The sequence below is a fragment of the Gopherus flavomarginatus genome, chromosome 3, assembly GCF_025201925.1.
Source record: "Gopherus flavomarginatus isolate rGopFla2 chromosome 3, rGopFla2.mat.asm, whole genome shotgun sequence".
Lineage (NCBI taxonomy): Eukaryota > Metazoa > Chordata > Testudines > Testudinidae > Gopherus > Gopherus flavomarginatus.
The window spans coordinates 146,925,790-146,951,748 of NC_066619.1; the positions used below are offsets into that span (position 1 = coordinate 146,925,790).

General features: G+C 42.8%; 1 protein-coding gene across 24 annotated transcripts in view; it reads left to right on the forward strand.

Moving 5' to 3' along the window:
* Positions 1-24,974, forward strand: part of ADGRL3 (adhesion G protein-coupled receptor L3) — an 814,176-nt gene extending 789,202 nt beyond the window's left edge. For 10 of the 24 annotated variants that reach the window (XM_050948174.1, XM_050948178.1, XM_050948182.1 and 7 more), the window contains 2 exons: positions 19,653-19,670; positions 22,614-24,974. In XM_050948174.1, coding sequence (XP_050804131.1) covers positions 19,653-19,670; positions 22,614-23,416 — 821 coding nt within the window. In that variant the 3' untranslated portion in view covers positions 23,417-24,974. Of the gene's footprint in view, positions 1-15,845; positions 15,975-19,652; positions 19,705-22,613 lie in introns of all 24 variants that reach the window. The other 14 variants (XM_050948180.1, XM_050948181.1, XM_050948188.1 and 11 more) reach the window with 3 other exon arrangements.
* Positions 24,975-25,959: the final 985 nt, after the last annotated feature.

Consider the following 25,959-nt stretch of genomic DNA (forward strand, 5'->3'; position numbering starts at 1 on the left):
ACTAGATTTGCTTCGAGCCCTACTTTTTTATTATTCTATGATGATTATTGTTATTCCAGTATTGCCCAACCAAGATCGAGACCCCAGTTGTGCCAAGCGTGGTGCAAACAGAGTACAAGTCAGGTCCTGCACTGAATAGTTTGCAAATGTCCTTTTTTTGTCTAGTGAAGTAGATGCACTGGGGACATGAGCTGGATATCGCTCAGTAAGGAGGACTGCACCTCGCACATAACCTTAGATGTGCCTCTCACACCTTGTCGAGACTTTCAGCTGCAAAGGCCACAGAATCCCTTGATTATTTGGGTCTTTGAAGATCTTGTTGACCTGGGCGAGGGATTAGATGAGTTTTCCTGTTTCTCATTGGTGTTTGTTTTTGGTCTTCCCCATTTTGGCCTTTTCCTTTGAGTCTTTCTTGAGAAATTGGCTAGGTATTTATTTGTTCTTTCTGCCCATTGCTGTGGTTATATGGACGCTAGTCAAAGTTGGGTCATTAACATTTCCAGTTAAGAGAAGCACACCCACTAGGCTCTCCTTCAGTCCCCAGCATTAGAAATAGACCGGTCCAGTCAGCTAAGTGCCCAGTGTTTAATTTCTGTACAATTACTGCACAGCTGGGGCAAAGAGATGCGACTTGCAACGCTCTCAAAATGGATTGCAGGTGCTGCAGGATTTTCCATTGTTATGAATTTCTTAATAGTGTTTTGTTTGCTAGTCTCAGGATAAGAGATATTATCTCACCTTCCATGTCTCTCTTTGTGGTGTTTTGTCATGAAGGGTGACTTTTTTTGCAGAGCTCTGTAAGACAGTGCAGGAAGTGGTCATGTCACGGTTCAGCTAGTCTGGTGATCTGTTTCAGACAGTGCTCAGTGCTTGACACGTCAGAGGAAGGACTCAGAGTGGTCCTATTTGTGCACTGCTCCGTGAGGGGCGGGGATTTATAGTCTTAGGCCAGAAGATGAACAATGAATACTCTGAAACATGAGGATTGATGACCCTTCTCCATTTTATCTTAGGTAGTTGAAAGAAAAACCCTCCTCATGAAACAAAAACTCCACCCTTCTCAGAAATGGTTAGCAACACCACAATAAATAAATCAGTACATTAAATGAAACCATTACCAGTGATGCAAAAATCACACCAATCAGGGGCCAACAAAAGCCAAACAGAAAAATGAAGAAAGTGGGAAAGCCCAGTAGGTAGGAAGAATGTTCTCACAGTTGGGTCAGGGGCCTAAGACTGAGGAAACCTGGATTCAAATCCTTCCTCTGCAACCAGACTTCATTGGTGCCCTTGGGCAAGTCACTTGGGTCCAGTCCACAAAGGTATTTAGGCTTCTGACTTCCACTGAAATTGATTTATTGGTCCAACTTCTGTCCAGGAGAGAGACAAGCTTTCAGAAGAAGAAAAAGAGCTTGATGTAAGTGCAAAGCCTTTTATGTCTCTGTTTCCCATCTATAAAATGGGGATAATAGCACTTCCCTATCTTATGGGGAGGGCTGTGAGGTGCTATAGTCTGAGAGCCGTGTAAGCAGATAGCACCAAAGCCAGTCAGACACCGGGCAGTAGAAAGCCACTCCTAAGCATGTGTAGGAACATAGGCCCATATTACACCTGAGTGAACTATGGGTTCAAATTGAGTTTGGATATTAGCATGAGCAATAGGCCCAAAGCATGTGACCAAAAAGAGTAAGATAATGAAAAAGAGGAATTGTTTGTGTTCAAATTGTAGTGACTCTTGAAAACCAGTGTTACCTTATTTAAGGTTTGAGCTAAATAATAAAAATGAAGAAAACTTGGTTAGTTGGGTACCAGGTGCAGTAAATAATTAGTTTGTTTAGAGAGGAGTGCTTAGTCCAATATTGGGTTACCATACGTCCATATTTTCCCAGACATATCCAGCTTTTTAGTTCTTAAATTGCCATCTGGGAGGAATTTTTAAATATCTAAAAAGGTCCGGGAAAATACGGACATATGGCAACCCTAGTCCAATAGCTAGGAAAAATACAGCAAGGTAAGGTAAGAAGACAACTTTGAAGAGAATTTGGCCATTAACTGTTTCATCAGGCTTTAGTTAAGGTCTAATAACCAGCAATGACATCACTTGTTTGTTATAGTGTATTCTAGGGGTTCTTTGTCAGAGCTTTCCCTTACCCCTCTGGAGTCATGCCATGATGGGAAGGTGTCTCCTGGACCTGATCCTGTTGTAAGTATTTTAGCCAATGCTTATAACTGTATTGTTGCCCGGGTATAGTGTATAGATGTATACTTTTATATTGTATTTTGGATGTAACCAACAGCCAGTGGCCTTTGAGACTAATAAAGGAATGCGTGTGCGGAAACTGAATCATGGTGAATCTTGATGAACTTATTAGGAAAATTATTTCCAACAACACAGGAGACCTTGTGGTTTGGCTTACAAAGCCACTAGAGAGAGTGCAAAGAATGCAGGTGACCTAAACCAAATTTGTTAATCTGAAGCATCCAGCTAGTCCTATGCACTCATGCAAGTGGACTGGGTCTGTTCTGATTTTAGACAGTCAAAATTGCACATGTCCTCCTTGAGTTTTCAGAAATTAAGATGTTTAATGTCACATTTTTATCAGTTTTGGCATTCGGGTCCAAATACAATTAGCTGGAGTTTGTACTTTGTTATATAAAACAGTAAATGTGCACAGAAATGAATACAGGTTATGTATGTTCTGAAAAATGCTGCAGAGATGAGCTAAGCAAGAATCAACAGGAATAGAGGAGCAGGTATTTCTAGCCTCGCAATCTAGAAATAGCACGTGAGAGCCAGTCTCCTGGTATGTGTATCGTGAGCATTCTTGAAGTGCTACAGGAGAGTCAGACATGACATTGCACATGGTGAACCAGCATGCACAGGATTTTTTAATGTCATTTTGTGGAGGAAGCTGCAAGAGCAGGGCCGACAGTTCTGGAGAGTTTGTACAGCACAGTGGTTTTGTGGTCCATGACTTCAGCTCCTGACCATTACTGTAATACAAATAATAAATTATAAGAACAAGAAGAAAGCAAGAGAGTTTAAAAAAAACACAGTGGAGGGCAGAAAATAGAGAGTTAAAATGAAAATCATTTTGATACTAGTCAAGTCTAAGAGCCAGTATTCTTGGGATCACCTCTCAGAGACATATGGGGCACATTTTCCAGTAGTTCTTAATGCTTAATAGAAATTGGTGGGTGCTGCCTAAATGGAGCTGAGTTTATTTGCAGCGCTGGCCCTTTTAAGTGCTACTATAGGGATGTATCAAGCTCCTAAGTCGTGTCCCACTGAATATATTTATCTGGCCACCAAAACAACCTGAGATTCTGCTGAATTCACCTTGTATTTTAAAAAAAATAACAGTGCAGCTCTGAGAGAGGTGTGAACTGATTGGGTCATCTCAATAGGGCGTTAAAAGAACACCATCAACTTAAATATCACAAGTCTGTCTGAACGTGTTTTACCTGCTTTACAAGTGACACCAAAGGGTATTATTGTGGCTGAAAACTATCAGAGAAAAAATATTTTCAGGTTTTTTTTCAATTTGTTTCCCAAGTGCAATTGTCAGCAAACAATATCATCACTGTTTCTTCTAGAACAGCCAGTTAGGTCATCAGACTCCTCCATTGTGTCCCTTCCACACAGCAGGTAACAATTGAGAACAAATTTCTAATAGGAAGATATGAGTGGAAGACCAAAAAAAAAAAAAAAAGGCAGACAGACTCAGTGGCAGTTGTAATCTTACTTCTAACTTAAATTTTAAAACGGATCATATTTCAAGTTCATGATGCCCCTTTGACTCTGGAACCTAATGATGGCATTTGAAAAACTAGGTTTCCTAAATTAGGCTTCCAGAATACACATGCTAAAGAACACACAGTTACATGTCAAATGTATGTACATAATTGCACAGAGAGGAGATGTAATGCTTGGTGCAATATTCGAGATGCAGTCACACCGGACTCCCCTAAGAAGGGGTTATCATCTCTAACCTCTGTGATATGAAGCCCATATCTCTGCTACCCATATAAATTATGGAACAGCCATCGGGTACTGCTGCTTGTCAACATAGGCTGAATTTCAGCTGCTGATTTAATAATGAAGGACTTACATTTTAACCATGTATTCCTGTAACAAGTGGTAGGAAGGAATTCTGGTGGATGGGACTAAATAAATTGTTACCTGTTTATTTTCACTTGTGAAGGAAAGTCTGTTTGTAAAACATAGATCCCCCTTGAACTAACAATTGCTTCTGCACTTTTACCAAACATACTTTCATCCCAGAAAAATTATGATTTCTAGCATCGAGGGTAAAGACTTGGGGAATTTACAGTTACTCAATTTTCTAGTGATGTGCAAAATGAATCCCAGTACCGATTGTCTTCTAGTTTATTTGCCCTCTCTGCTGCCTGAAGCTATGTGAGCCAAGATTTGTTGCAGAAATTTCAATGAATGATGTGGCATCCTACCTTTGGGAGATCCTAGGGGCTGCTGTGATTTTAGGATTGACAGCCGTATAATTGGAAGTCGGTCATTAGGTGGATCAAATTTAAAGAAGAAAATGGAGGGCAAGGCAGTTTTTGAAAGCAGAGCAGGCTTTGGGGAGTATTAGACCCAGTGCTGTGTTGTTGCAGAGCAGTCTGAAGGTAGTGACTTTTTAGGAGGAATGAACTGTGATGTGTAATCTAGCTGTGCACTAGGGAGAGCTGCAGATGTCAAGGGGATGAAATCTTTTTCCATAGCCTAGAAGAGTAGCAGAGCTGCTCCATAGCGACTACTGCAGACCTAGGGGAGTAGTCGAGAACAAGAACAGATTGGAAACACTGCATAACTTTTAATGGCGAGAGTAATTAACCACTGGAACAATTTACCCAGGGGTGTGGTGTATCCTCCATCACTGACAATTTTTAAAGCAAGATTGGATGTTTTTTTAAGATATCTGCTCTAGGAATTATTCTGGGGGCAGTTCTCTGTCCTGTGCTATATAGGGAGTCAGATGAGATGCTCACAATGGTCTTGGTACTCTGGAAAAAACCCAACCCTATGCAGTGGGATCTGACCTGCTCCGAGCATGCCTCCAAAGCAAGGTGCAGGGACCTCCTCCCCCACAGCTGTGATTGGAGACACACAGATGGTGCAAGGCACCCTGCATGGCAGAGCGACCCCACTGTTCTGCACTTGGAGCCTGTGGGGGGAAGTGGTGGGCTGTGTCCCTAAGAAATAAATGCAACGAGAAGGGATCTGAGGTGACACGAAAGCACATGGTACTATGAAGGGCGTACACATTCAGGAGGTATGGTGATGGTATGGCTGTGTCTTGGGAACACAGACACCCTCCTGCCTAGCCCACCAGGGTCCCAGCCGGAACTGTGGAAGAAGCAAAGAGAAGAGCATCCCACCAGAACCCTTCCCAGGTTTGGCAGAGTTCAGCGCATGCTGGGTCACAAGCTGGAGAGCAGCATGTGAATAATGTCACATGCCGTATATAGAGTTTGTGGGGCAGGTTTTCAAAAGCTGTCAGGGACCATTTTGCAAGGGCTCAGCACCCATTTTTGCAACATTTTCAAAGGGCTCCTCCTTCAACATACTGAGCTCTTCTGAAAAGCTGGCCACTCACTTTGGTGCCTGACTGGCCAATGGGCCTTTGGAAGTCGGACTCCAGATTGGGATGCTGAGCAGTTTTGAAAATCTGACTTTCTGTGTGTCTTCCGATCCAGTCACGGAGTTTCAGTGAAAGGGAGTCCCAGACACTGGGATCTCAGCAGGGATAAGGAAAAGGAAATGTAAACAATAAACATATAGACTGAATATCAGAGGAAGGTCCAAATTGCAATGGTGGAAGCTCCAGTATTTGCCAGTTAAACTCGAATGGCCAAATGCTTGAAATACCAACTGCAAGTTACAATCCTGCACAGGAGTCTGGTCTTAAAATATCAGATGCAAATATGTGCGCGTGTGCAGATATAGCTCTTATTTCTGCATTAACGCATAAAATGTTTAATTTCAGACAAAGATGGCCTAGAGCTTTAGAACCTCATTTGCTGAAACTCTATTTCACTGCAGTCAGTATTAATAGCTTCTCCATGAATAGATTAGATGTTGCAAGTGACAACAAACCTATTTGAGAGAAATTTAATAGGCAGGTTTATTGAAGTTTATTAGCTCAGTCTTGTTGGCTATTAGAAGAACAGAGCCTGATAAATCTAAATGCTAAAGCATTTGTCTGTGGGTATCAGCAAAATGCTGGAATACCTGTCCCCCGCCCCCACCCAGTGAACGTGTCTCATTTGACTCTTCATCATTGCATTAACTGTTTGAGTAAATTGAATGAGAACTTGAATAAGAGAATCATTTACGTACTTGGAAATTCTGCCTGTGAAGGACATTACTGACCACTGATAAGGAAAGCTCCAGTCAGAGCATTAGGTCTGGCTCAGACAAGCTTTCTTTCCGGCACTGTGTGTAGGCAAATAAAGAATATTTAATTTCAGACAATTTGCAGAGAATGTAGATAAATACATTTATACCAGAATTAATAAAAACTGGCTAGAATTCACACACTTCAATCAGCACAGCCCAGCAGAATTAGAAAGTTGAATTCTCTTCTAGCCTTTAGCCTTAGGGAGCTGGAATAAGAAATCCTCTCAAATCAGTCATCTGTATTATGAACCTGTGTTTCTCAACTCATTCACCAGTCTCCAAAAATGAATGAGAATTTCCTACCTCAAGGCCATGCTCAAATAACATTAGTGAGTGAAATCTTTCAATGAAAGACCCAGGACTGTGGTTGGTCTAGTTCAGGGGTGGGCAAACTTTTTGGCCTGAGGGCCACATCAGGTTTCCAAAACTGTATGGAGGGTGGGTGTAGTGTATTAAATTGCTTCCCATAGGAATGTGCTACTTATGGTGTACTACTTACAGCTGCCAGTCCTGGTGCTCTGAGCAGCATGGTAAGGGGGCAGGGAGCGGGGGGTTGGATAAGAGGCAGGGGTTCCGGGGGGCAGTCAGGGGACAGGGAGCAGGGGGCACTTGGATGGTGCATAGGTTCTGGCGGGGGTGGTGGTCAGGGGACAGGGAACGGGGGGGTGGATAGGCATAGGAGTCCTGGATGGGGGTGTGGATAGGGGTCAGGGCAGTCAGGGGACAGGGAGCAGGAGGGGCTGGATGGGTGTGGGGTGCCCAGGGGGCAGTTAGAGGCAGGGGATCCCGGGAGGAGGTGGTCAGGGACAAGGAGCAGGGAGGTTTGGATGGGTCGGGGTTCTGAGGGGGACAGTCAGGGGGCAGATAGGGGGTGGGGGCCAGGCTGTTTGGGGATGCACAGCCTTCCCTACCGGGTGTAGTGTATTAAATTGCTCCCCATAGACCTGTGCTACTTACGAAGCACCAGAACTGGCAGCCATAAGTACAGAAACTCCTCACTTAAAGTCGTCCTGGTTAACGTTGTTTCATTGTTATGTTGCTGATCAATTAGGGAACACGCTCGTTTAAAGTTGTGCAATGCTCCCTTCTAACGCACTGCTTGCAGGAAGAGCAGCCCGTTGCAGCTAGCTGGTGGGGGCTTGGAACCAGGGTGGGCAGTCCCCCATCAGCTCCCCACTCTCCTAAGTTCCCTGTGCTGCAGCCGCCCAGTAGGCTATCAATTGCCAGCAGTTCAGCTGTCCCTCCCCCCACTGCCATGTGCTGCTCCTGCCCTCTGCCTTGGAGCTGCTCCTAGGAGCCTCCTGCTTGCTGTGCAGGGGAGAGGAGAGGGAGAGGGAGGCAAATGTCAGGGTGTTCCCCTCCCCGCTGCTCCTGCACCCTGCTTATTCCATCTTCCATGGAATAGAGGGAACACACCCGGGCTCAGGACAGAGGGAGCTTGCTGGCAGCAGCTGCAGTCTCAGCAGGCTGATCTAATTAACAAGGCAGTCCACTTAAAGGGACAATGCACATCTCTCTATCACACACACACAGTGTGTGTCTCTGCCATGCTGTCTCCCTTCCCTCCATTCCTGCTGCCTTGTAGGGTGTGAGAGTTAACCCTTGAGGGCTCAGCCAATTGCTAGTTCATCATTTAGCAGGAAGGCATTCCCTGGGAAATATCCCACCCTTTGACTCCACCACCTCAGCCAAGCTTCACAATCACCATCACTGTGTACCAGTATTAAATTATTTGTTTAAAACTTATATATATATATATATATACAGTAAAGACTCTATTTTATATATACATATAAAATGTATAGAGTCTTTTGTCTGGTGACCCCCTCGTTTACATTAATTCTTATGGGGAAGCTTATAGCGAAATCGGATTCACTTAACATCGTTTCACTTAAAGTCACATTTGTCAGGAACATAACTACAACATTAAGGGAGGAGATCCTGTAGTGCACTGTAAGCAGCACATTCCTACAGGGAGCAATTTAATACACTGCACCTGGCAGCTCACACAGCCACACTGCCTGGCAGGAACTCACAGCCTTACCACCCAGAGCGCTGGCCGCGCAGCAGGCTGTGGCTGTGGGGGAGGGGCCAGGGGCTAGCATCCCCGGCCGGGAGCTCAAGGGCCAGGCAGGACAGGATTAACCCTAATCCTAACCCTAACCCTAAGCGATAGTTTGCCCACCTCTGGTCTAGTTCAATCTCATTGACCTCAGCGGAGGAAAGGAGGGTTCAGTGGTCAGGGTACCAGGCTATATTCCCTGCTCTGACTCAAATTTCTTGTGTGACCCCGCGCGAGCCACATGGGGTTAGATCCATAAAAGGGATTTCGGTGCCTAATTGCCACTTCAGGTACCTGAATCCAAAATTTAGATCTCAAATTCCCCACTCAGCTGTCGGCCTCTGAAGTCGCTAGGCACCTTGCTGTCTGCTGGCAAAGTCCCCGAGTTGCCTGATTTGAGTCAGGAGTTTGAACCCAGGTCTTCCAGGAGAGTGTGCTAACCACCAGGCTATCTGGTCATTCTCGCTCTCTGGCCCAATGCCTGTTAAAGTATTTCATGGCAAGTGGAACAGTTTCAACAGGAGAGACAGAGACTCACCCCAGAATCCTCCAGAGCGCAGTGGTCAGGGCACCGAGGGTGGAGGGCTGGATTCCAGCTCTGAATCAGACTGAGTGAGGTCTCCCCCATCTCAGTGAGAGCTCTAACCTCTGGGCTATTGGGCATAGGGGTGGGGGAGGCACTGCCACCTTCTCCTCTCTGTGTTGTGGTTGTTTTTTTCCTGAGAAAAGGCTGACTTGACTTAAGGGCCTCACTCCAGTGGAGGGTTCCCAACTGAGAATCAAGACCAGAGTCGGGTGCCTAAGTCTCTTTGAACCCTCTCCTGGAGCTAGGTGCCTAAGCCTTCTCTCAGCATTTCCTATTGGCTAGTTAAGGGAGCTCCCTGTTCAGCATGCTCGCTTCTGTGAATTGCAGTCTTAGGTGCCTAATTCTCCCCAGGCACAGCAGTGGGGAGCCTGAGCAGGGGCTGTGGATTTTACTGGGCAGCAGGAGGGGCCTAACGCTAGATATTGCAACGGAAACCCTAAGTCCCCTTCGTGTATATTGCCTGTATTCTGAGTCTTAGTTCTGTAGCTGTACAGTGGTACTTCCTACTTCACAGGGGTGTTGGGCAGATAAATACCTTTAAGATTGTGAGGCTCAGGGATACTGTGGTCATGTAGGCCATAGAAATATCATTGAAAGATACACTGGCCAGTGCCAGCTGCTGCAGGGAGTAGGTACTTAATTGTACAATACTATAGCATAGTGGGGTGGGAAGGAGGTTGAGGTTTCTTCTTTTTGAAGGACATGCTGGCTAAGGCCTGGACAATTTTAGAAGGAAACGAAGGGTTGAAGCCAAGCATAACAGAGTGGCTCCATTTCCCTTAAACTGGGTATGTAAGTATGTTATTAATTGCACAGGCATGTGATTCTAGAGAAAGACACATCTCTTGCGTAACTTTGTTAATTGCTTTTGAAAGGTGATGCTTTTTCACCAAGTATGAAGAAGCACGTGAATAAATTTCCTTTCTGGTGCCCACTGGGTAGACCAGGCAGATGATTCAAGTTCCTTTAAAGGCCTTCCGCACTGCTTTGTCAGCCAGCAAGAAGTTATTTGAATTGTGGTCCTGAATAATATAGTGTAGACTCGAGTGACATCCACCTGTCAACTCCCCTTTCATTCTTGCTTTCACTGAATGTTTAAAAGCATACATATAGTTCATGGATGTGCAGTTCTCTGTTAAAGTCTCCCAAAATTATTTCTTCATTCAATATCTTCCTGCATCAAGCATGTGAATTTCTGTCTAGCAAATGGGGAAATAAGGTACAATTCACATTGCACACTATAGTTAAAATGGTATCTACTTTCATATATACACACAGAATAGATAAACTTAACAATTTAAAGCCTTTATGGGCAGTTATAGTCAGAAGAATGACTGTAAAAACTGGCATCATGTGGTTTGTCGTTTGTTCTCCCTCGACTTCTGTATCAGATTTGCTGAGTTTACAGTTCAAGAGATGATTTTTCCAACTAACGGTCCGGCTGCCTGGGATCTAAAAATCATTCCTCTTAAACCTCCACCAATAATAAAGATTCTGGTTCAGAACTTAGTTTAGTAAAAACTATGCATGGAGAAGACTAGAACTTGTTGCCTGCTTTCGTGGCTGTGTTGGCTCTGCATTGCTCACAACAGTCCAAGTTGGTTTTGTCAGTAAAATAAGCAGCTGTGACTCGAAGATGCCCACAGAGTTGGTATGTTGAGTACAGCTGAGCGAGTATGGCAAAAGAATAAAATAAAAAAAATGGGGGAGAGCACACATCTATTTGGATTATAGGAGAATTCACTTGGACTCTGTTTTCACCTCTTTTTTATTTGCTTTTGGTGCATATTCTAGCAGATGACTTTCCTAACAGGCACTTTTGCCAAAGCAGCAAATGTAAGCAGAATATATGTGAAATGCAGATCAGATTCATCATGTTAACTTTTCATTGAGGAAACTTGATTCTAACGACCAGCTGCAGTTGACAGTTGCTCACATTAAATAATAAACTTGCTTCTGAAGTGGTCCCACTGAAATCAGTGGGACTACTCCCCAAGCAAAGGTCTACTCTGAGTAAGGGTATCGGAATCTGGCCGTACAAGTGACACTCCAGTCCAGCAACAAAAAGAGATCGCATGACAAATCCAAAAAGCTCATTTTTAAAATACCAAACTCTCTCACAGACCAAGAATAAATCACTGAATATATCCAGCAAGTAATTCTGAATAACATATCTGAGATAATTGTGATCTGTCTGCTGACAATTCAGGAACAGAAAAAGAGGTGAAATGAGTTGAAACAGTTATTTGCTACAAATTATTCACCCAACTCTGGTGCTGATTAAGAGAGTACCATTCTCACAAGGTAAATCTCTGTTTATAATCACAGTGTATAAATGCTTTATTGGAGATAATCCCATACCAGCAACCGGTAACTGAGTATCTATGAATTTTGAAGGTGCTTAGAATCTCAGCCAAGATCTAGATCGGAATTGCACAGCTGCCTCTTTAGCTATATATTGGATTGAACCAAATCCTAGATCGGAACTTTTGCGTTGTTGAAATAGAAATCTGAGCATTGCTGTTTCTTTGTGTTACGTTGTTCAGAGGTACAACTTCTGATCCTTGTATGCTCTGGTTACTAACCTTTGGCTACTGGTTCCGGTTTTGGTTGACTCCGCTCATTAGACAAGGACACCACAAGATTTGTGTCTGGGATGACCCTTGATTCTTTCTGACTTCATGGCCACACGCTTACAAGCATGCAGAGTGCAACAATATTTTGGAAAGCAAAATTAAAGTGCTATCGATAGCATCTCTTCAACTTACAGAACCCTGGGAATTTCCACTCACAGAAGCTGACAACCAGTCACATGTAACTAAACAAAGAAATGATTTGTTTGCCAGATATGCATAATATGCAAGTGCCATGAGAAACTGAGCAGAGAGGTTTTGTGCAAGGAAGGCTATCACTAAATTCTAGCTACGTGAAGAAGGTATTGGGGGAATAGCCTCAGCTTGTGTAAATTGGCATTGCTCCATTGAAAGCAATAGAGCTTAGGATCCAGCTATAAGTGAATAAATAAATAAATACAAACTATGAACCAAATGCTTCTGGCTGAGGATATTGGGCAGACAGCCAGGGATAAGTCAGACAGCACATAGCAGGAAAGGCTCCTCACACTGAGTGGAATCAAAACAGTCAGTTCACATACACAGCCTGCTTCCTTCTACTTTGAAACTCACACACCCTGGCCTTCACTAGCAACTTTCAAAGCACCTTTCCTTTCCCCACTCCACACACTTCCCTAGCATCGAAGTCCGCACTTTGTTGCCATAACGTCTCTCACAGGCTCTGTTGCTAAGTGCTCTAGTTTGTCTGGTACACTGTGTCTTTGGGGAAATAATACGCTTGTCTCTCGTTCCTTTTGCTTCTCCGCCACTTGTTACAGAGGAGCTGGAGTCGTATAGAAACCTTTGATATTTTTGGAAATCCTGCTGCTCGGACCACATGTTTTCTATATTTGGCTTTGCTCATTATTTATTACCAAGGACATTTCCATGCAGACAGGAGGGTTGTTTGTGAGTTCACCTGCCCCCGCTGCTCATTCCTCATCTGAAATCCTAATCCTGTTTCTAGTAGCCCTGGTGGTTGCCATGGTGACGTTGAAGTGTCACAAAGAAAGCAGGATGGGAACTCAGAAGTGTGGCTAGTGTCAGGGGGTTGGATTTTTTTATTACAGACCCTCCCTTTTGAAAAGAGAGCTCGTCTTTTTAGTATTTTTTTTTGAATTAAAGCTTTAATTATTCGTCATTTGGAGCCCCCCACCCCCACCGTCACTGGAGCTGGGGAGATTGTGCTTCTGAGATTGATCAATAATAATACCTGTCTCTTATATAGCACTTTTCATCCACAGGCTTGAAAGCGCTTTACAAAGGAGGCCAGAAGCAGAAGGGAGGGTCTTGAGGGCAAAGTTAGGAGCTGGATCCAAACACTTTACAAGAAAATAAAACAGAATGGTATTATTAAGGACCAAGGTTCTGTTTGCTTTGACCCTCCCATTTTTGAAAGAAGCGAGATCCATGATCCCAGCCTTCTTTCATGGTGGGGAAACAAGCAAGGCCAATTTCCGTGCTCAGTTACATTATAAATCCAGATTAAACCCTCTGACTTGAGCAGAGTTTACTACTCCAGATTGGCACTGCTGGAACCAAGAGCAGAATTTGGTCCCACCAGTGAAATGAAATCACTTTTAATGGAAATGACCTCAGCAAGAAAGAAAAAGACAGAAAATAAGCTGCTATTAATCGTGTTTAGTATATTTATAGGCAGTCTGTGTGAGGTCAGTTTCTGTCTCTCTCGCACTGGAGGGATATTGTTCATTAAGAGTCAGATTTGCAAAGTCTGACCAACTATGTGTTTTTTTTCAAGTTTCCCATCAGAGGCCAGGTGTTCATTTAAATGAAATGCTGTGAGTACACCCTAAAGTACACAGCCTGGTAGTTCACTTTGTGTTGCATTGGGGCTTGGTTTTTCAGGAAATCCACCTGCATTGTAAAATAAGGAGTTGATACAGACTAACGTGGCCACGCCTCTGAAACCTGTCACCTCCATGGTAGTGTCCTAAGGTTGTTACCAGCTGCTGTGTATCCTATGTGAGATGCCTGAGGGGGTGGGGTTCAGTCCAGTCCCCTGTGGGTAAGCGCCAGCATCACAAAATCACCATTACACCTCAACAGAGAGGCCAGCCCATAGAGCCTGGTTGTGCTTGTCATCAATGAGGTGGTTCCTTTTGGGGTTGGTGAGGTGCATTAGTGGTGAGGCCTCAGGAAGACCTGCCCTGCCTTCGAAGTGCTCTAAGATAGAGAGAGAGTCTCCAGGATCCTCAAACTAGCCCCTTCTATCAGCAGTAAATCCACTCCTGGCAACACGCCCCCAAAGGGGCAAGGCCAGAGCCATGGTCATCCCTGCCCCCCAACCAGCAAAGGAGGTAACATTACACCTCCTGAAGGGCAGAATTCCTCCTCCCGTAGGGTGGCAGAGCTCTGCACTGCACCACGCCCGGGGCTGGGCCTCCATGGCTTGGGCAGCATGTGCTGTACAGACGGGACCATTGGAAGGGCCTGTGTTAAGCTGGAAGGAGTTTCAGTGGATAACCATAGGCAGTTTCCAGCTCTTTGTAACAGAGTGAAATATACAAATAACCTCGGCACGTAATGACATGGAGCCACCTCCTGGGCCAACAGCACCACATGACACAAGGACCCTCCTGTCCCGGGTCTGCGTGAGCTATGCCCCAAAATGGCTGCCACCCTCTCCCCCTCTCCCGTATGTTCTTTGTAACCCTTTCTGTTCTGTCATTTTTCCCCTTTTGTTGCTAAGTCATGTTCTGCTTCCTGTCCCCCAGTGACTCTCCCCTGCCCTCCAAACTCCCTTTCCTTCTCACCCTCACCACAGGCCTTCATGTTGTTTTGACTGGGGGGGTCCCTTGGCATGCCCCACAGATGACCTGAGCACCTCAAGAGCAGAGGCGGCTGCCTGTGTTGGGTGCTGCAGTGGAAGCAAGGAGGGCAGGCTGGTGGCTTTTGAAGAGCAATCTACACCCAGGACTGCACCTTTGCAGCAGGCTGTTGAAACAGAGATGTCATTCTGTTTTCTTCACCCCTACTTCTCTTCTCCACTGTTCTGCAAGCCCCCTCTTGCCTGCTGTAGCACCTCTTGCCCTGGCAGGGCCTGCTGACCGGGCAGGGAAGTGTGATAGAGGAGGTTAGGCCAGGAAGTAAAGAATATGTATGTGCTTGACACTTCTGGCCAGTGACCGAGGGAACGTCCCTTCTCCCTGCTCCTAGTCTGAGGGTTGGTCTTTGGCAGCGACGCCGTGATCTATGTCAGATTTTCAGCTGCCCCTTCACATAGATGTGTATTCCTGCTGCGAATTGGCTAAGGCAGGGGAGGGAAGTCACTGCCACAGGAACCAACTTCCTTTCCTTAGGCACAAGGTAGGTGTCTCTGGTCACATGCTGAAGGGCAAAAATCCAGCAGCTCAGCCTCCTGAAGTCTAACATAAAGAACAGGCAGAGTTGTGGCCCTTCAGCTTCCTCTAGGTTGTAGTTTCCAAAATGACAGCCAACGAGGATGTGAGTGAAAAATTGTATTTACAAAGGCAACATAGAGCCCTGGAATAGCAAGACCTCCATGGACTGCTCTAGTCCCGTTTGTAGGAACTCTTGAAAGAACTACGATGCTCACACTTGTGAGGGCATGTTGTTGTGGCACAATAAGCTGTTACCACGTAGATTTAAAGCACAGTGGATAGAATTGAACCTGCCCTATTGTACGTAAATAGCTGTTCCTGGAATAAGAGCTCTCATAAGTGCCCAGAATCTTATGGAAGCCAACATTTTCCATCCTTCCTTTTTTATATGTGTTCCGAGTGACCAGTAAATAAACCCTAGTCAACAGTGAGAGTTGAATGTATTTTCATGTGAGTCATTATTATTGTTTGGTTCATTTGGCACTTTCTGGAGATGATCCCGTCCCCCATTGTGTAGACTGTCACCTTTTGTTGTATCCTTGCTTATACTCTGAGCAACTAGGGAAACTGTGGGTTATCAACATTCCAATCCATTTTCTTTCACATCAACTTGGATTTGTGCATTGTCAGAAACATCTGTGCTGCTTTAGTGGCATATAGTTTTCAAGTCTAATTAGCTGCCTGCTTTAATCAGAACTATTTCAACTGTTGTCATTCTGAATGTTCTTTTTTCCTTTTTTTTTATACCATATTTGCCTGATTGACCTTTTTTTTTCTCTGTCTTTCTATCGGGCTGCTCCAGGAGCCATGGCTAATCACCTTATAACCAATGCTCTGCTTCGTCCTCATGGCACTAACAACCCTTATAATACATTGCTCGGGGAATCGGCGGTCTATAACAACCCTTCTGTCAGCATGTACAACACACAAGGTGTGCAGGAGTTTCTCTCTAATTTTTCTAGTGAGAGTCCCATTTTATGTGGCTTATATAGGCCCATTTTTTCTTTTTTCCCTTTGTCCCCCCCTCGTTTTTTTTGGAACCAGGTATAAATAATCTCTCCTCTCATCTCAGTACATTTTTCCATTTTCCTTAGGTTTTTTCTCACTAGCCCTACCAAATGACCAGCTTCAGTTTAATAGCCACTCATCAGATCCATTCAAATATGTGTGGTGGTTTTGATTCTTTTGGTTTTGTATTGTTTGAGTCATCGGTGTGTGTTTTGTCCGCTGTATCCATTTATCGCTTTGTTGTCAGTTCGTTTCTTTGTTAAATTGTTCATTTTAGAAAGAGGAGCACCTTTCAAGGTAAGTCAGGTCAAAATGGCCTTTGATAACCAAAGCTACTATTGCTTTTGGAATAGCATGTAGAAAAATAAGTTGTCAATAGCTCATCAATGTATCTGTCAGAGATTATGCATTAAAAAAAAACACCCTTGAGCTCTAAGAGGGATATGGAGTGAGAACTCTAGACCGATTCCGAAGAGGGCAGATTTTAGAGTGGGGTAATTAATGTATTGTCATGTAAATAAATGCAAACTACATGTGCTTTAAGGAGACCAAATAAGATCTCCAGGAAAGTAGAAACTGGAATCAAATAGCTGCAAAGAGTCAGCTGGACCTACTCTATAAGATTCTACTGCAAAAATCATTTCCTGTGACCTATATGTTTGTCTTCTGTATTTGCTCTGGTTGCGTGAGTAGACCATGTTTTTAAATGAACGTCACGATGCTTTTTGTTATAGATCGGTCTATTTACAGATGATTTGCAGAATACATCTGGTATTTGGACACTTGATCAGGTTGCATCTGTTAAGTTTGATAGTTCAGCCTTTTATCCTTTTTTCCCCCATAGACAACTGAATCATTGGGGAGTAACTCTGCTTTCAAACACAATTACTTTCCAAAATGTCAGCTCTCTTTATTTGCTCCTCTTCTAATTAAGGTGTCCCTTTGCAGGAAGGGGTCTCATAAAATAAATAAATAACGGCAACAGTGCAAGCAATAAAGATATGTTGTAATATGCAGCATTGTTATGATAAAATTTTATATTGACTTGTATCATTAGGGTATTTTAATTCCGGCCACAAAGGGGAAAGTATATGCATTTGACCTTTTCTCTGTTCATAAATTTCTGGAACCATACTAACTTCTCACAATAAATTAGATTGGACTAATTCTTGTTAAAGGAACTAACATTAAGTGTGAATTGCTCTGAATTTTAAGAGTTTGCTATATCACAACTGTTGCAACAAATTTTGATAATCTGCACAGTTTGGGTATGTAAATATTTATATTTTCTTGCTGCAGAAGTGTTACGGTTGTTACTGTTCAAAATATGCTGTGCTTTAAGATTAACATCATTTTACATCTGCTTTCCAAACTAGCCAGTGGAAATTTTAAACTAGGTTATAGAGGTACTGTCTGGATGGCAGCAGGGAATGTCAAGTCAGCATTTGGCTTATTGTAATCTTCAATTTTCTTGGCTCCTCTACAAATGTGCTCAGGGCTGAAATATGACAAAAAATTTCTGCTAGAAAGTGCATTTTTAAAAATGGTCATCTAATTTTAAGGCCCAGCTGCTAATTCTGTTATTTGCACTGAGTAGAACCTCATTCCACAAATAGTCCCTTTGATTTTAAGGTGCTACTCAATACAAGGAAGCAGAACTGGGGCCAGAGAGGTTATAAGTATGCTAAAAGCAGACCTGTTCAGGGTTCAGTCAACAGAAATTAAAGAGACCTCCATGAATACTGATGCCAGTTAAGCCACTGGATATTTACCATTGGCTTCAATGGGAGCAGAAATGAAGTCAGTATTTCTGGGAGACTACGAGTTTATTTATAGCCATAAATATATCACGGGAAGTAAGAAGTGTAATAGATATTGCCTTTGAAACTAGGTGATCGTCTCTGGGCAGGAATTTCTTCGCAGTGTTTGAGGTAGGTCCCTATGAATTTTAGAGGAGTCCATATTGCAACCCCAAGTTAGTAAATACAGATTCCACAAAAGGCCTTGTGAATCCTCTGGGGTTCATGTATACTGACCCCATAGCCAAACTAACGGAGCCATTGTGATAATCTGTTGAGTTGATAACACATTATAAATATCCATTCGGTGCCACTTTAGCATGGCTTCTGTGCGCTTCCCACGCACTACAAATTGTCACCACATTTGGGTTTGTCTTGACTAGGATTTAATGGTTACAGAACATTTTCTATCTAACATGTTCTAAAACTCTAACGTAGACAAGGTGGTGGTTTCTTGCACCTCCCTCTGAAATGTCTGGTATTGGCCATTGTCAGAGACAAGGCACTGGGCTGAATGAACCTGGGGTCTAAACCAGGGCAGCAATTTCTGTGTTCCAGTGTATGTTAGTGCCATTCACGGTGAAACTACCTTCTCTGCTCTAGACTTTTATAATGTGCTAGCTAAAACATTCTAGCCAAATGACACTAAATCTTAATCAAGACAAGCCCTTTGGATCTGCTATTTCTGGGCAGGGAATCTGCAGCTACTCTCCCTTGCAAAAGCAGAGTTGAGCACTGCTTGTGGGAATCTGTTTTCACAAGTATTTGACTTCAGGGGGAGCTTGTGTAGCACACTTGCAGACCACATGCCCACCTAGCACTCTGTACTGCAGCACAGTTTTGTCTGAGAACAGGTGTTTGCCATTAGGATCCGAAGCCCATTGATACCAATGGAAAGACCCTTCAGGTCAGGCCTTAGAAGTCAGTGGTGACACTCTCAGTTCCTTCGATGGGATGGCTTTGGCCATAAAGGAGTGAATAAGGTAACAGTTGAGAAGTTGAGGGGTTTGCTGAACCATAGAGGTTGCCACAAGTTGGATCTGAGAGAGGAGGTGTTTTCACTGGATAGACTGAAATCAGTTTGAGTCTTGGATAAATGATGGGTGTTTTACAACAGCTTTCATGAAAGATCATTTTAAGAGAAGGAAATAAGATAACATAAAAGAGGTGTGCCACAAACTAATACAAACTGGGAGATTGAAAGTTAACACTTCATCCTCATCTTTGATGTGTTTGGTTTAAAAGCAAAAGCAAACAAATAAATCTTCATTGCAAAAGGTTTTAAAATGCCAGCACCCCCTAGATGAGCAAAATCACACTGTAACAAAACTGTGTGTGCAGAAGATGGAAGATACCACAGTTTAGCAAGGAAATGTGTTTCAATTTCAACTGCCGGGGTAGTTATAACTAACAGTAAGTAAAGACATTCATTCTGATGGCATTAAAGGTGTCTGTCTTTCTGAGTGGGGATTGGCAGTTTAACCTTTACATTTCCAGATGTTTATTCTTGATTTGTATTGCACTCTAAAGATATAAACTGAGATGGAAAAACTTGCAAAAATAGATCTTTTTTAAAAGTCACATGTTTATTATTGTGCTCAAAACATTTTTTTGTCTAAAATGTCAGTATTTTAACCTGCAACAAACCATGTAACAGATTCATGTATTCTGGGCAGCGGAAATGATTTCTGTGAACTCTTTTTTCTGCATATCATCAATTTGCTTTTTACTCATGTTTCTCCTACTGTCGCTGTAAGCTTACTTGTTGTTTTTTCTTTCCTTTTCTTCATGCTGTCGTTTAGAGCCCTACAGAGAGACAAGTATGGGAGTAAAGCTAAACATTGCATATCAAATGTAATTTTTTTAGTTCACTTTTATTGCATCACATATAGATGATGTAGTTATTAAAAATGGTTCATCTCTCACAATTCTGAAAACAAAAGAATAAAAACCATATGGATTAATATATATAGTTATATTATATATATTGATGCAGATTAGATGCTTTTATTGTCTATTTTCTTTTTTGTGTCATTTACCCAACATAAGTTCATGTAACTGTATGTGTGTGTGTGTGTGTGTGTGTTACATTGTTTTAAATTAAACATTTTTATTTGCAAAGTCGTAAACCTTTTGTCAATTTATATGACATATTTCATTATAAAATTTACACTATTTCAAATGCAATCCATCCACTTTATTTTCCTACAGAATCTTCCAGCCTCCAATTCTATGCATTGGCAGCAGAAATAACAAGCAGTGTCTCGATGCATAAGTTACTCAGCCATGACCATCAAGCAGACACTGTAGCAACAATCACTCATTACATACAGTTTTTTAAAAATATTTTCTTTTTATTTTCCTTAAACGTTGTGGATCATTTATGGAGACCTTCTAATGTGAAAATAAATGGCTTTGTTCTATGTCTGTGATGGCTAGTTTATTTTATGCATAACTTTCCTTGTTTGTTTGGAAATACATGATACAACAATGTACCGTATGCACCGGAAATCCAAAATAGGGATGACATATTCGAGACATTTCACTCAAAGAAAGAACGAAGTCTGTAGTAGCACTTTCCAATCTTAGATAGCTATACTGAAAGTACTGCATCACAGATATAGACTGAATCCTATATTTTCAGAAGGTACACTAGCAGTGTATTAAGAGTTTTTCTTGCTGATGTGAATGACCATTAATCTTTGTTGTCAACACAGAGCTACTCTAATCCACCACTGCTGGTGCAGTGCTGTCTGTGATTTTTGGCAGCATCTGAATGCACTAACTGAAAAAATGCATGGCAAGTTTCATACAGTCTCATATTGGGTGTTCATTCTAGTGATCACAGTAGTCATTAGCATGATAGGTTAACATGCCAGTACCTGATTCTCCTCTCACTTAAACTGAATTTACTCCACTGACTTCAAAGCAGTTACTCTTTATCTACAGTGGTGTAAGTGAGTGAAGATCAGGGGTAGCTCCAGGCACCAACACGCCAAGCACGTGCCTGGGGCGACAAGCCACGGGGGGCGCTCTGCCAGTCACCACAAGGGCGGCAGGCAGGTTGCCTTCGGCGGCATGCCTACGGAGGGTCCGCTGGTCCCGCAGCTTCTGTGGAGCTCCCGCAGGCGTGCCGCTGAATCCGCAGGACCAAGGACCTCTTGCAAGCAAGCCGCCAAAGGCAGCCTGCCTGCCGTGCTTGGGGCGGCAAAATACCTAGAGCCGCCCTCGGTGAAGATTCAAGCCCCTGGTTTTTATTTACAATGTTAGTAGGCTTGTGGAAATGTATATAGTTCCTTAAATAGTTTCATCAAAACCAACTGATTCCCAGAAGGCACAGGCCTAGTTTCTGCAGTTATATATGTATTTTTTCCTGTTGTAGGTCAGAAGTCCTAACACTAGAGGGTTACATTTTCAAAATGGCAGGCAGGCTTATAACGGGCTGTCTCATGCAAATGGGAATTGTGTGACTAAATACCCAAGCATCCCTGATGAAAATGCAGCCCATCAAATCTACAGTGCCCATAATCCTTACAGCCAGGACCGGCGCTTCCATTTAGGCGACCCAGGCAGTCACCTAGGGCACCAGGATTTGGGGGGGTGGCATTTTGCTTCCCTCGTCTGCAATTCGGCGGTGGAGGGTCCTTCCGCGCTCTGGGTCTTCAGCGGCAATTCTGCGGCAGGTCCTTCATTCGCTCCGGGACCCACCACCGAAGTGCCCCGAAGACCGGGAGCGCGGAAGGACCCCACCGCCACAGAATTGTTACCAACAACCAGGAGCGTGGAAGGACCCCCACCTAGTGCTCCAAAAACTCTGGCGCCGCTCCTGCAATTGAACAAAGCTACCTAATGAAAAAGTGAAACTCAGAAACAGCTTTTGAAAGAATATAGTATATGGAGCTTAGCAATAACAACACACACAGAACTGTAATCCCTAGCGTATGACTATGATATAAAATTCACAGCAAAGCATCATGCAAATAATTTTGGTCACGCCCTTGTAACAGAAGGAATGTGATATATAATTTCTTTGCAAATATATCTCAAAGATAGAAAGTGATTTAAAAAATTGAACACAGATACACAAGCTAGTCAGCATGAAGCAAAAATTATAAATTCTATCCATGCAACTCCATTGCATCAAGTGGAGTTGCATTAAGTGTAAGGAAGATAAGAATTTTTTCCCCGAGATCTCACGTTTGCAGTCAGTTTACTAAACCATGTTTTGGGAATGGGATATCTACGCTGCAAATACAGGTCCGCTGCTTATGTAACTTGTCATCATTCCATTGAAATCAGTGGCGCTAGGACAATTTATACCAGCTGAACATCTGCCTCATAGATTTCTTAGTTTTAAGGAACTATAAAAGAAGCTGAGATTTGGGAGCAGCTATGTCTGATATGAACAGGAGCTATTTGGAGAGGGGCTGTTCCTTCTTATAAGCTACTGACAAATCAAGTGCAATACCTGATACCAGATATCATTTTCAGTGGAAAAACCTTAATCTTATTAGCTGGAGCTCTTGTTCCAATGTAAAAGATTATTAAGCTTTTTTGTTTTTTCTATGATGCTACTATTGTTATCAAACCAAATCTATTTTTTTAATTTTTAATTTTGTTTGATATCAGTTTTTACACAGCTGCTGTGTTAACATAGCAACGCAGTGCAGCATTGGTTGATTAAGAAAGTGTGATGTTTGTATGAGTCCTGCGCAAATATCCTGTTTTGCCCAAGTCACCCTCTCTTGTGTGATGTTTTTCAGAGGGGCTTCTGAACAATGCCAGGGATACAAGTGTCATGGATACTCTACCACTGAATGGTAACCACGGCAACAGCTACAGTATCGCCAGCGGCGAGTACCTGAGCAACTGTGTGCAGATCATTGACCGTGGGTATAATAACCACACCGAGACTGCCCTAGAGAAAAAGATCTTGAAGGAACTCACCTCCAACTACATCCCTTCCTATCTGAACAACCACGAGCGCTCCAGTGAACAGAACAGGAACCTGGTGAACAAACTCGTCAACAACATCGGCAGTGCGACCGAGGACGACGCCATCGTCCTCGATGATGCCACCTCCTTCAACCATGAGGAGAGCCTGGGCCTGGAACTCATCCACGAAGAGTCCGACGCCCCCTTGCTACCACCAAGGGTTTATTCCGCTGAGAACCACCAGCCGCACCACTACACCAGAAGACGGATCCCGCAAGACAACAGCGAGAGCTTTTTCCCCTTGCTAACCAACGAGCACACAGAAGACCACCAGTCGCCCAACAGGGATTCTCTGTATACCAGCATGCCCACGCTGGCTGGCATGCCCGTCACAGAAAGCGTTACCACCAGCACCCAGACCGACCCCCCCACGGCCAAAAGTGGTGATGCCGACGATGTGTACTACAAAAGCATGCCAAATCTAGGCTCCAGGAACCACGTCCATCAGCTACACACTTACTACCAGCTGGGGCGAGGCAGCAGTGATGGTTTTATAGTCCCACCGAGCAAAGATGGGACTTCCCCCGAAGGGAGTTCCAAAGGACCTGCTCACTTGGTCACTAGTCTATAGAAGATTAAGCAAAAATGTAAAACAACCAACATCCCCTCCCTCTCCTCCCTAACACCTGGTTTACTGTTCTGAGTTAATACAAGCAGTGGTAATATTGTGCGTACTCCTAAATCTTCGTGCTGTTCTAAAAAACAAACAAACGGTCAGACTTTTTTTTTACTGGAATTTTTAGGCCAGCCCGGGGAGAATAGTAACTGATGAAATTCCACCCCTTTCCTCCCCTCCCTCTCTCAGACAGACTTCATTATGTTAATGAAAGAGATACAACAGATAATGGCACACTTCGTGGCCTTCTCGAGTTATGCTGTGTTTGTTTAAACATCCTTGATGCTCTGTTGCTATTATTACTGAGGACCTGATTTAAAAAGAAAAAAAAAAAAGGCCAAAACGTGCATTTGAAACTAGTAGCGATGATGCATCTCGGTGGGAGTGCTGCACAAAGAACAAACAACAACAAAAAATAGCAAAACTGTTTATTATGAATCTGTATCACATAATGGTTTTTGGTCACTCACAACTCGATTTAACTGCAGCGCGCTTAGCTGTGGGAGCAAACAAAACAAAATCTAATGAAACGGACGGGAATTCTAGAATTATATATGCTACGCGCATATTTTATGTTTTGCTGTATTAACTGATGATAAAAAAACTAATGGCAGAAAAAAAATTGAACAATTTCTATGTAATGTACAGATACTAGCATTGCACATATAGTCTGCTTTTTGTTCCTCCAGAACTTGCGTCCCTGTTAATGTAGTGGGAAAAAAAATAACTTTCTGTTGTGCTGGTCTTGCAAATTTGTCTACCAGTAGGAGCAAGGTTTTTCATAAATCCTTTTTTGCCATTGTTTTCTTTAAAAATTTCACTGGGCAAAAAAAAAACCCCAAAAAAACCAAAACAAAAAAAAGTCACTTTCTAAGGCTCATATTCTAATAATACAATCACAAATTCTTTCCAACCAATGAGATTTTCTTTTTCTCGTGCTTTCTCTTTCTTCAGTCGGTGTATTGCCAACAGAAATTTCGCAGATTAGAGCAGGGCAAACTTTATGTTTACAGTGCACAACCGATAATAATAATAATAATTAATATGAAGCGTATTTGGCAAGCCGTCCCTCACCCAGGCAGTAGGCACGGTACTAGAAGCCAAGAGATCTCTTATAGTTATAGCTGGGCTTCTGCATGTGAAAACAATATCCCTGTAGGAATTAAGAGTCTTCAGGCCTCAGTCTGGTTCCCAATCTAGGCACTTGTACTGCAGTGGTTAAAAAAAAAAAGAAATTTGACTGTCTTATAACAAGAATTTGAAAACCAACTATTTTAAAGTGATTAAAAAAATTCTCTGTTCATTATTTTCCTAACAGGAAATTTATTTATTTGATAGGATTTGAAGTAATGTAGGCTTTCCGGAGGTAAATTAGCAGCACAGATTATAATTTTTTTTTTAATTTATGATCCATTTTGTATGGTCTCAAAGTTGAATGACCTCATTACTAATATTTGTTGTAAAAGTGAAACTTGTTTGCCAACCAATAAACAACTGATTAAGATTTAGAAGATACTGTATGTACTGTACGACTAAACTTTCTCTTCATTTTTCTCTCCCTTCCTGTTTTCAATACAAGACTTTTGATTCCTTTAGGGCACGGGTGAGCAGAGCAAGGAAAGGAGCCCTAGATGAATAACTTAAGCACAAAAATGATATAGCTATGGCTGATTGGAAGGATATAGAAAATCAAGCTAGGTGTACTTTGTCTTGGGGTAGGGATGAGATGAAGTGAACCTGCTTTTTAGCAGGTTACTGCATCGGTCTAGTGGGTTTCTACTGTATAAAGTGGCCTAGGACATGAAGATAATTTGAGTACAGTATTTCATGTGTTGTACCTTTTTACACTGCAATATCCATTATATCTTTTTGGTACTTTGGTTCTTCTGATGTTACAATCTGTTGGTAGTGTGGCAAACAGTAGAAAAATGGTCTCCCTAGGCACCATCTGTGGTCTTCATATTTTAATGGTGTGGACCAATGAGAAACAAGTCATCTAAAAAAGAACCACTGGATCCTCCCAACTATTCCATGGTCAATTTCAGCCACTTTACAAAAACCTCCAAGTTTCTAACAGAAGCTTGATGGTCCCTCCGAGTATTTAGCCGGGAAGACATATAAATTACTTTCCCAATCTGGGGTGTCTCCTCTATTTGTGTTGTTTCCAGTGTATTGCCATGCCAAACTCTCCTCCAGCTCACCTTGATATTAATTATTGAATAGAGCACAATTATATCACTTTCCCAAAGATAAAATATGTAATTTAGAAAAATCAACACAATAAAACAGAAGATTGACAACAAAAATAAGTGCCTCAGGGCACACCCAGCACTGACTATAAAGTGACTCAGATGCTAATTCTCATAGAGCTGTTGTGCATTGCTCTGTCGAGGTCTGGTCCTGCTTCCATGGAAGTCAGTGGCAAAACTCCAATTAACTTCAGTGAGAGAAGAAAGACTTGAGGTGGGTAGGTGATGTCTCCCTTATTGCATGCTTTC